Source organism: Dysidea avara, chromosome 1 (genome assembly GCF_963678975.1).
Source record: "Dysidea avara chromosome 1, odDysAvar1.4, whole genome shotgun sequence".
Taxonomy (NCBI): Eukaryota; Metazoa; Porifera; class Demospongiae; order Dictyoceratida; family Dysideidae; genus Dysidea; species Dysidea avara.
Window position 1 is genome coordinate 38,339,698 of NC_089272.1, and position 12,763 is coordinate 38,352,460.

General features: G+C 35.6%; 1 protein-coding gene across 1 annotated transcript in view; it reads right to left on the reverse strand.

Moving 5' to 3' along the window:
* Positions 1-12,763, reverse strand: part of LOC136246548 (dendrite extension defective protein 1-like) — a 230,756-nt gene that overhangs the window by 27,999 nt on the left and 189,994 nt on the right. The window contains exons 6-7 of the mRNA XM_066038050.1: positions 7,794-7,831; positions 5,106-5,237 (exon numbers count right to left, since the gene is read on the reverse strand). Of these exons, the coding sequence (XP_065894122.1) occupies positions 5,106-5,237; positions 7,794-7,831 (170 nt within the window). The remainder of the gene's footprint in view (positions 1-5,105; positions 5,238-7,793; positions 7,832-12,763) is intronic.

Genomic DNA, 12,763 nt, shown 5'->3' on the forward strand with positions numbered 1-12,763 from the left:
TGTGATCCCAATTAAAATTTCCAATTTATCTTACACTTTTATTGATAGATCAGTCATCATATCCCAAACCATTTGTGGTATAAAGGAATGTACTGGAGTAAAAACTATCCACACAAAAACAGCCACATTGTGAAAAATGGCATGGCCTTAAAAAGCCTGGGTGAAAAAGTTGTGAAAACAAAGGTGGCAGCCAAAAAATGGCTGCAATAGTATTAATGATAATGAATTTGAATAATGCACACAGCCATTATTAAAATGTATTAGTATTAACATCATTGTAGCCATTTCTTGGCTGCCACCTTTGATTTCACAACTTTTTTCACCAAAGCTTTTTAAGGTCGCACCATCTTTTTACAGCTTGGCTGTTTTTGCGCTGATTTTAGTTCTTTTTGAACTTTGTAAGGGCTGGCCAATGGATGACTTTAGAGTTTGTTTTTACTCGCATTTCTTCATTTCTATACACCAAGGGTGATTATTGAAGACAAACTTATAGTTAAGGATAAATCAGTCATCATAGCCCAACCATTTGTGGTTTGAAAGAAAGTACTCTATCATTGAAATTTTAAAAGTCTAATAAGGGTCAAACCAGGGACTTCATACTTAACACCCAGGGCAAATTTACTGCTGTTTTTATTTAAAAAAAATTATTTATTAATGCTTTACAGCACAAGTGCTGAAGGTCTGTAGGACACCTGGTCCTACAGCCTGCTCAAAGACTTTAGCTACAGAAGGTGTGTTTGAAAAGTTGGAGAAAGGAGAAAAAATCCATGACTGTACCTAGGTAGCCTCGAACCTGCAGCCATCCGATTTACACTCAAACGCTTACAGGAGTCTACCAGGCGGTCAGGATGTTTTCTCCTTGTTATTTTCATGTAATTATATCCATAAGAATTCTAGAGAGTAACTCATTATCTCTAAGTACCCCAAGTAGAACCAAATGGACACTAGTTTATTTATTAATGCTTTACAGCACAAGTGCTGAAGGTCTGGAAGTGTACCACCACTACCAGCAGTCCACTTCTTTTACTGAAAGATGCTTTTTAAAAGTTTCTGGCAGCAATATGGGCTTGATTTTTTTCTGTTCAACGTTGCTTCAGCCGGACACATACCTTTGGCATACCGCAGTACTTACAATGAATTCTTCATGGACTTACCAGTGTCCTCCTTTGTTATTTCTAGAAACTTTTATACAAAAGATTTTATAACTGTTGTATGGAGAGTACAAATATAAATCTACTGTATTAGAGACAAAAATCAAACTATTTTATCATGTCATGTTTATTAACTTCATAATGCAAATTAAACCCCAGTGCGTGGGAGTATCAAAGCGCCGCGCTGGGTTATAACTACCATACAGCTAGACAGAGTGGCGCTGCTACTGTACGATATATTAGTTATCACCCAGTGATAACTAACTTATCACCTTGTTGCGGAGCCACTCAGTCTCTTTCGTGACATCATAATAACCACGAATGGCATTGTTTACCGATGGAACAAAGAGCCAAATAAGGAAATATTGATACAAAACACACCAATACAGCACTTAAAACTACCTAAATCTTACAAGAAAACTGTTAATCCTTTACACAATAACACTACAAGTTACCAATACGATAGTTTAACAAATGTCAAGAATAGTACGTGACGATTTTCGCTCCAGCAATCACTCCCAACGGTCACTATGGTGAAGAACTAACTTCCTCTAGCTTCATCGCTCTATCTTGGACTATGGTAGCCACTTGTTGGTCTTTATTTTTCTCTTGCACGCCACGCGACACCACTATACCAATTTCTGACGAAGGTGAATCGTACCTGGAACCGCTGCTTCATAACACCGCCCTTCGCTACAGTTTTGTAGGCAGTATGTAAGGTCTCTCTTGTGGCTACGAAGTAGAATCTCCACACAATTCGGACGAAATCTTGAGCACAGTGACAGGAACTCAAACCGGAACTTAATTTACTATCCGTAAACTTCTGCGCACTCCCGCGCACTGGGATATAAAACAGTTATATCCCGTATACTCGGATGATATCATTGTTATTACACTCGTCCTCGGCTCCGCCTCAGACTCGTGTAATAACAATGATATCACCCTCGTACCGGGATATAACTATAACATAAAGACTGGTATGGTAGCTAATAAACAAGTTTTAAAGCATTATAAGCCAACATTACAAAAAGAAATGATATCCATGCTGTAATAATTAACAATTAAGATACAAAAATACAGTGGGGTATAGCCTTTTTGAAATGGCTAGGGTTAAAAGGTTAGAAATCAAAGGTTGCTACCAATAAATGGCTGCGATACTGTTGATTTAAAATAATTGCCTGCCTTTGTTGCCATTATTATTAAAACTGATAAATGTTAACAGCCATTACTTGGCTGCCATCTTTGATTTTCAACTTCACTCATTTTTGAAGGCTGCCTTTCACAGCTTGGCAGTTTTGATACAAAGTAGAAAGTACTGTATGTTACGATTAAAAAAAATGTAATAAACATAGGAATTTTAAATACATGCAAGGATAAACAATCATATTCATATATATATATATACCAGGGCATTTGAAGGTTCCATTAGGGGTTTACCTCGCATATTTCCCAGGCAAAAATATCATGATAGTGCCCAGGCCATATCAGTTTGCTCATGCCTTTGATGCCCAACCAGTTCAAAGATATGATATGCTTAGACTATTTTATATTAGCAACATGGAATGTTAATTTTGGGTTTTGGTTTACAGTGTAGTTGCCAACTTTTGACTAGTTAATAGTTACTAAATGACAAATGATCAGTAAAACAATCATTTGAGCAATGCGTGGATGTGTATTTCTACCCACCACATGTCAGCCATTGAGTAGACCATGGAACAACACAAAGACAACAACTAGGTTAGTAACTTAATGTAGGCTTAATGTCGTAGGCTTAATGTACTGAAAATGGTAAAAGAAAAAACTGGATCCCACAATCTCAACTTTTCTGACATTGTGTGTATAAATGTATGAATAACGTTCTGAGAGTTACTATCCCACACTGTTAAAATTACTACGACTGAAGTATCAAAAAAAACAACAGGGTGAGCGTTCTTTAGTTCTTTCATCTATCAGGTGAGTGTGCTAGAGTGATACTATAACTTACGTATACCACAACTCTGTGAGGTTTTGCTGATATAATATACACCCTTAGCCCTCAGGCCTGTGGCTCTTGGGCTTTCGGGTGCATGTATCAGTAAACTCCCTTGCAGCTGTGGTATAACTATTACATATATCACATATAAAAATTTGACCTGTTTTGTAAAAAGGTATATTTTGCACACAAGATTTGACCCATTTTTGAACTTTGAGAAGCTTCATTAACATTAATTACCACTGTTTTATTGTTCAAAATATTCCATGTGTAAAGCAACAAATTTTTCCTCAAAAACGAGTGGAAGAATTCTTTAGCTTTATTTGATGATATGTTAAACGTGTGAATAGAATATCTAGTCACTATTAAATGTTCAAGAACTAATTTGCATATTGATTAGTAAGTATTATGGCTTGATAACTTTGTTTCAGTGTTTTTGTTGAACCAGTTTTTAATTTTTGCAAATCTACATATAGCGATTCCGGAATTCCGTAAATTCAGCATAAAATTTTCTCCGTGAATCCTCCATTGGAAAGATGGCACAATTGATTCGCTGCCGTACGAGTGTTTAATCAAACAATTAGATTGTTTCTAGGGTTTCTGGGGACAAGGAACACGATGGTGCTGTTAGTTTCCTGCTATAAATGTGTTTGTGTGGTGTTTTATGCCAATTCTAAGATTGTTTTTCAATATATTTACCACAATGTAATGTTGTTTTTGTAAGAAACGACCCAGCACATGTTAGTTACACCAAGTGCAACATTTTTGTCCATGTAGTTTTCATTATTAATTTGCAAAAAGTCAGCAAATTTGCAGCATAAATAACCAAGTTGTCTGGTGCATCACTTTGGTAGCTATCAAGGAGCTAAAAAGTAACAGTATAAATAACTGTATAAGCAGCTATAAATGAACAGTACAGGTCCTTGTTTTGCATGCACATTGTATTTTGGGTGAAGGTGACTAGTACAGGGTGTTTGCATTCAGACCAAGTGCAAGTTGTTATGCCATTTGTAATATGCTAAGTTCATGCAACTGTTAGGTGGTCTTCTACAGAGGTGACCTTTACTGAAAGGGTCTTATAATGATGGTTGTACTATAGTCCATGTACTGAGGTATTTATATCAGGAAACAGAAGTTGAAATATTTTTGCAAACCTGAGTTATAAACATTTGTTCAATTGTGCCATTTTTGGGGACCTTTTCAATGTAAAGAAGCAGAGAAAATTTTACCATTTTTAAAGGATAAAATTGCTTATAACTCCTTAATCCATTGATGGATTTTTAAAAGCTAAGTGTTTGTGAGATCCTTGGGAGCGCTGCACAAGCCTGTGCTAAATAGAAATTGTTTCCATCATAGATAATAGTCTATTATCTATGTTTCCATCAATTTTAAAAATTCTCCCGGAATCACTACTACATATACTACTTTGTAGTAGGCACCGGCCGATTATGCCAGCATAATTTAAAGCATAATAGGTGACCAAAAGCATCAAGCATAATGCCAGCATAATAGGGACGATATTTGAAAATTTAATTAAAATGCGCAATATTGATTCGCGCTCGAGAAAGAAAGCAAATATTCACTGCCAATAGTATTATTAGTGAATTTCATGTTTAAAAACACGTAATATAACTTATTAAACCGTTTCTTTGTTGGTTATTCACACTTTGCAGAAATAAGATCGAGATATTCTAATAGAGCAGTCACTTACTCTAATACAGCAGCCAGGAAAGGCTGATATACTGTAATAAAACAGTCAGTTCTAGAGCATAATCTTGATTTTGAAAGCATAATTTTGAGCATAATAGGCTTAATTTTGAGCAATGCTCAAAAGCATAATAGGTAAAATTTTGGGCATAATAGGCCGGAGCCTACTTTGTAGAGCAGTAACCAAACAACATTCCAGTAGGATTGAAATTCCCTATTGTTTAATACATATGCACTATATTTAATTGCAGTACTAAACAGACAAACATACTTACATAAATACGGCTTATCCTTTCATCAAAGAATGTGAAATTCTCTGACAAATCAATAGAAGGTGATATATCAGAGCTGAAGCCAGCAGGACGTAGCAACCTATCATCATTTTCAAAATATCCAAATGGATAAAACTGTCAGAAATGAGAAAAATAATCTAAAATTATGATTAGGTTGCATCTTTAACAATCATAAGTTGTGTTTAAAAAGTGATCAAATATCATATTAACACAGTGGTTGATATCCAAATCTCCCTCCACTTGGTTCATACTGTACAAAGGACTTTCAAAAGTTGCAATAAAAGTAAGTATATCTCAAAAATACCAGAAAGTATGCAAAAATTCATACTCAACTGAATTTGATTTGAGAGAAGCTATTCTTCCTGACTGTGAAGTATCTTACAGCGTACGTACATTATATAGTTATTACACTCTTAATCAGGATATGATTGAAATATACATGTATGAGTGACTTCTCGGTAACGGTATTATAACTGTTGTATATCACACCCTAGTAGGTTGTATTTACAAGAGCTACAGTATTACTGCACGAAGTGATGAGAGATACACCATTTTCATCAAATTCAAGACCATTGATCCACGATGCGTGAATCACTCTGGTGTGATGTAGAGCCAATGCAGGAGACAAACAGTGATAAAGTGACCTACGGCTGCTCAGGTAAATAATGGTATATAAATCAGCTATACCAACATTAATGTCTTTATTATTATGCTGGAACCAGGCAATGGCTGAAGAGGACAGAAACGATAAGATGTGCTCAGGCATAGAAATAAGTTGTGGACTGCAAAGAACAGTGTGTGGCAGTACTTAATAAAGCCATGGATCACTTGAAGTGCAAGAGAATGAAGCGAATTGATTCAATTTTTTAAGCTACAAACTAAACCAGCTACTGTATATTGGCTGTGTATTTGACATGTACTGTAGTTAGTCTGTGTTCAGTGTACTGAAAGCATGTAGAGTAACTCGCCTAACAATTGAATGTGCCACAAAATTGGACACATTGTCTCACATACTACAAGAACATTTAGTTTAAAACTTCCATGCAGGACCTGGAGCTTGAGAATTTGACCTACAGTTTGCCATTATGTATGACCCATGTCCATTTTATCATAGATAATAGACACACACACACAGAGGATTGGAAACTCACGGCTGATCCTCACCTACAGCCAGGTGTTAAAGCTGTTGAAACTCTGGTATAAGAGAAATAATTCTTCGACTTGGGTGAATGGTGGATCATAACAACTGTATTACATGAATTACAGCCTTGCAGTAGTCTCCGTTGTCGAGTAATCGGTACCATAAAATCCTTTGATGTTCGACACTGGATGCTTCCTTAGGTCATAGCTTGTAGCTCACTATGTGAAGAAGCATTTTGCATTGATTTGGGTATGTAATATACATCTAACAGCTTATAAATCCACAGAGTTTGTTCGTTTTTGCTAGGCACTATGAGTAAACAGTACCACAAGTGTGTAGGTTAGGATCATCCGCAAGCCTAAAATTCCGTTTCGTAGAAAATTCTTTCAAAAAGTTGACAGAATTGCTTGATAAGGTGCTTGTATTACTGTACCTGACAGGCTTATTTAATACAGTAATGGAACTTTTCCGCAACAAGACTTACCTTGAGGATTGATTTGAAACGATTTTTGAGATATCACGTGACATGTTTCCAATCCCATGTGTGTGTCTATAATCTATGATTTTATACCCTAGCTGATTCCCACTCCACAACCACCCTATCAAAGAACTCCTGATACAGCATAGCTAACTACTGATACAGCATAGCTCATGACAAAAAATTTTATAGACTAGATGATCTGAATGGGTAATTATCATTAACTATAAAATGCCATTTATCTACAAATGTACCATACAACCATAGGTTTTTCTACCAGGTCAAATGTTGATTTTCAAGGATTAAAAAATTACTATAAATTTACCAAACAGACCAATCAGAGTGATAGTGAAATCTCAAGAGTTTCAATGTGCAGGAAACACTGTACTATGATGAACAGCTAATCTAATGAAGAATTATCAAGCTATCTGCTTTACAGGCTGCTTTCCCAGATTTCTTTTGCAAAGCTTGTGGCAACCTGTATAGATATTCTGAAAGCTCTGATAGTCATATAGAAGGTTTGATGTGGCTGCACAAAGTTAGTAGAGTTAGATAAAGACATGTATATAAAATTCTCTTCAATATAGTATGTTTTTGAGCCACAACTGGTTCATAATTAGCATAGTGTACTAGCCTCCTTTGTAGGTATTTGGGTGTAATAGACCATGCTACAATAAAATGATAGCACCTTAATACACTACCTGCTTTGAAGCCTCCCTGATACATTAAACCCTATGAAAAGTAAGTATCTTAAATGGCAGGAGTTTTGGCTACTAGCTACTGACACACTTGGGAGGTAAAAGGTTGTGATGTAATGTGCAAAGAATCATCTCAGTTATGATAATTCTGCAGTTATATGACTATTTATATCTACCATTTTTTAATGCTTTAGAATAGACAACGATGCTTACCAGCTTTTTCAGATATAACATTTACCTTTGCACAAATACTTACTCTGTGTGCAATATAGTATACTTACACACCTAACAGTATTATACAGCATACTGGTACGTATGTACACACTGTTTACAATTGTACAATACATATGCACCTCTGATTCACATGTGCATAGCTCTGGCTGACACCGATCTAAGATAGAAAAGTTGAAATAAAACTACTTTATGATTACAATACGTGCATAATATGTAAAATGATGAAATGCAGTAACAGATTACCAGAATTCTGTAGAATGCATACACATTTACACTTAAAATATATTACAAACATTGATTCACAATGACAAAGATTAGAAACACTACTGGATGTTGTGTGTCTGTTAATCATGATATGTGACCGGATTTGCAGTTTTCCACACACATCCAATTCTGTGAACGTGGGAGACCATATCTACATGCTCAAGTAACATAGTGACATGACATTTTCGCCATCTATGTAGCTATGTTGATGCTCACTTCAGACCAATTTTCAGGTCAATGGCTCTTTCCAGTCTGAGGTTATGAATTGTCAAAGTTGGTAAATTTGATGTGTGTGGGAGACTCCTTTTCGCAAATCCGGTCACATATTACGTAGTTCACACACACACACATAATATCATACAGTACTATAGTACCGTAAAGCAGGGACCACAAAGGTGTGGGCCCCAAAACTAGTCTCACTTTTCCCAGACAATGATAAGACAGTATTGGTTAGGTTAAACTAAGCCCCAAAAAGCCTTCAGATTGACCTGAAATGCTTTCAACAAGTTACTACAGAATTTTAAAAATTATTTACTGACAGACTGATGCCTCAGACAAATGTAACTCAATAATGGCTAAGGCTATGGGCTTGATTTTTTCACTGTTCAACATTGCTTTGGCTCAAGAGGTTCCTTTTTACATACCGCAGTACATACAATGCATTCTTCACAGATTTTCCAGTGTCCCCCTTTGTGTCCCATTCATCTTTGCTGACAGTGAAAAGTTTAAAGTTGGAGGTAGCATGTGATGGCTTCCAGGAAATCGTCCGTAGTTTTCATACTGGCTACTTTGATTGCTGGGGTGCTTTTTAAACAGTTGTACTGCTGTGTAAAGGGTTGAACATAGCCGAAAATGAAGCACAATGGTTTTCAGACAATAATTCATATAACTGGGGAGCACGGTACCATTTTCTTTTTTTGATACAATATGTGTGGATTGCACAGGTGCTTTTCAAACAGTTCTTGATTTGAAATATTGTGTAACGGATTGAATATAGCTGACAACGAAGCGTAATGCATACTTCACTTTTCAGATGATAATAGGAAGTGCGGTACCATCTACGATGCGGTATGCGTGGGTTCACCAGTCATAATAATTATTTACAAAAAAAGTTAACAAACAAATACACTAAAAGTTTGGAATTTTCAACTAGAATAGGGACCATAGCACATCATTAAAAAAGTACTGGAGTGGTGCATGATATTAAATCACAGTAAAATAAGAAGTGTTATATCCCTACTGTGCATTTCCAGTCCATTATGGTATCTTGAGCACAGTAGGGATATATGTAGGTAACACCTCTTATTATTTTACTGTGATTTAATGTTATGCACTACTTCAGCTTACATGTATTTCAGTACTTTTTATCGATGTGCTATGGTCCCTACTCTATAGTTGAAAATTCCAATTTTTTGTGTACTTGTATATATTCACACAAAACATCCAAGCTGTGAAAAAGGGGACAGCTTCACATTGTGAGATAAAGGCAAAAGAAAAGGCTGCAATGATGATAATATTAATAAATGTTAATAATACACACAGCCATTATTAAAAATCATTACATCATTGTAATCATTTAATTGCACCTTTGATTTCACAACTTCTTTACCCATGCTATTTAAGGCTGCACCCTTTATTACAGCTTGGCTGTTTTGTGTTCTATATGGCAGCCATAGGATAACTTTGGGGTTTATTATAACTTACATACATTTCTTCTTATCTACAGACACCATGAAGATTATTGAAGTCACAAGTTATAATTGTATTCTTTTAATTGACTTTCTGGTAATATTATTGTAATAATCCAATAGAGCACACATGTTTAGAGGAATTCTAATAGAACACACAGAATATTCTAGAACAATCTAGAACTTCCATTGGTAGATCTATGAAATTATGAATTGTCAATTAGTAGATTTTAACAAGAATATTAAGCAGAAAGTGAAGTGACTAGCTGTGATAGCAGTGGCTCAGTGGTTAAAGATTTGGGTATTCAGTATAGAGGTCCTGTGGTAAGTACTTTTTACCAATGGTGACTGTTGTATTAAAGTATAATTTACTGTACAGTTGTTTGGTCTTTGCTTTGTAACTCTATAGCCGTTTTGTCATTATTTTATAACGCTTAAGAGGTGCTGCTATGATGGCTATACCAAATTTCAAGTTATTTCCATTAGTGGTTTACCGTGTAGCTGTAACAAAAGTTCAATCTTCTTCTACAAGAATAAATAATAGTTATACGGGCACAATGTGGAGTCTATGAAATTTATAAACCCTCAGGCCCTCGCTTCGCTCGTGCACTACTAAGGGCCTGAGGGTTTATAAATTTCATAGACTCCACATTGTGCCTGTGTAACTGCTTTAGACTCTATTTTACATTACACTCAGATTATTTACCTCATCCACGGCTGTTTCTGCTGTAGGCTCGGCAAAAGTGGCTGGTTTTCTTGCGATAATACTAGCGCCATGGTAACTATGCGTCCTCATGTGACGAAATAATAGCGCTCGTTAAATCACTGAACGTGAATAATGCATAGCGATTGGATGAACCTAGATTTTGAACATATGTTATATTGTGCCTGAAGGCGTGGAGTATATTAGAAAACAAGGTGGAGTATATGAGATTTATTACCCACCCAAAACAGTCTATAATATGTGACTGGATTTGTGAAAAGGTACCTTTCCCACACATTTTACATACCAGCAAACTAAATAATGTAATACTTAACTCCTTGTACTGATTAACTTGCTGTTAGTATGAAAATGCAGCCGGATAGTGTAGCTGAATGTATGGAAAATTTCATGTAACTATATATACGCCATGATTAAAAAGTTATGAAGCTTCAAAGTTCATAAAATGGGCCAAATTTTATGTGTGAAAAAGGTACCTTTTTGCAAATCCGGTCACATATAGTATAATTTTGCAATAAAATGAAAGTATGTGCTACATTTGTAATCAAGATTGCGATTACTAGAAAATCACTATAATTATAGAGCACATTTCATCACAACTCACCAATACTCGTAGCTCAATTGGTTTACTAGTGTGCTCAAAACCATCAACAATAACAGAACAATGTAATTCACCACTGTCTGTTAATCTCAGTTCAGTGATTGTAATTGATTGTCCAATTTTCCCATCAACAATACATCCAGTGGAACAACTCCAACTAAACTCACTATCAGATGGTGGAGTAGGAGTTACCATACATGTCAAGGTGAGGTCTGACCCAGCATGATGCTCAAAAACAATATTGTCCTTGTCATTGTTACTGGTTACAGCAGCAAAGTACCCTATAGTAAAATGTACATTATTTACTACTGTACAACAGCACCTAGGGAATCACAAAGTTTGCAATTCCAGGGGCAGATCTAGAATTTCCCAAGGGGGTGCTAAGTTGTAGGGGTAGTTATAGTGGGAGCTAAAAATGTGGCAATCAGTTAGTGCAACCAGTAGTACAGTGTGCGAAGCATGCTCTGCATGCTTAATCTATGGGATCTGGGGGTATCCCCTCATAGGAAAATTTTTGTAAATTTAACTTTCTGAGATCAAATTTGGCAATGATTTTGATTGAACCTTTAGTTATTGAATAAGCTTTGTGAGTCACTTTAACTAATTATTTTCTAGCATTGGCAACTAGTTCTAATTTTCATATAAAGGGCATACCATAAAATGCTGCAGTATTGTTTGTATTCAAAGTTTATCTAAGAGTTGGTCTTATAGTTTGAAGAATTTCTTTTTAATGATGGATGTTTTATTAGAGTATTTGACTGTTCTATTACAGTATTTCGATGCTTAGCAGCTTTTTAGCAGTTTTACCACTGAATTCTAAACTTGATCTCCTCTTGTTGATTCCTAGAAGAGATTAGCTCTACTCTTTTCACTATTTCCATGTTTTCATTGCCCATGTATGCTTTAGATGCAACTGCACCTGTACTGTAGCTTCTACTGTCTTCCTAGCTAGCACACATAGTTAAATTTTGGAGGAGGTACCTCTCATGCACCTCCCCCCTCCTAAATCTGCCCTTGCAATTCCATTCTGAAACAGATTGACCACAAAACAAACATATGGAAGTTCATTACAAAACAGTCCATCAATACAACTTTAACATGCTACTATTCACTGAAATGATAATAGGAATAGGGAGTAGTGGTCTTATTTGCCAGATTTTCACATTTTATTTCCAATTTGAAATAACTTGTTACGGTAGCTTAGTCCCCAGGAAACTGTGATCAATACTTGGTGGTAATTAAAGGAATCAAAAAGTCAATCAATAAACATTAAAACCTTTTGTTCATTGATTAAAACTATCTTAGTAGAGCGGCATAGTGTGATAGTTGTGCACTTTTTGATACAATTATGAAACTTTCCATATAAGTTGTACTCCTTGTGACATATAATTTTTTGGATATAGCGCCATCGCATTTTTGACCTTTGGTGATCTTTACAGCCATTTTTGTATTGAAAATTCATCGTTTTTGTCTTTATCTCCCCGAGGCATCATTTTACACAGTTTCAAATTAAAGGTGCTGCTAAAACAAACTACTTGGTTTTTATTTGAAGTCAATAGGTGATTGCATTCCAAAGTTATGATCATTTACATTAACCATGAAATTCTATGAATTACTTGCCCATTAGTAATTACACCCCAAGGGCAAAGAATTTTATGACTTACAAAAATGATCATAAATTTGTAGTGGAATGGTTACAAACTTCAAACAAAAGTCAATATAGTTCTTAGATCAACATCTTTAATCAGCCTTAGGAAGTTAGAGATAAAAAATGACTAATTTTCAGTGAAAAAATGGCTCTAAAGGTCACCAAAG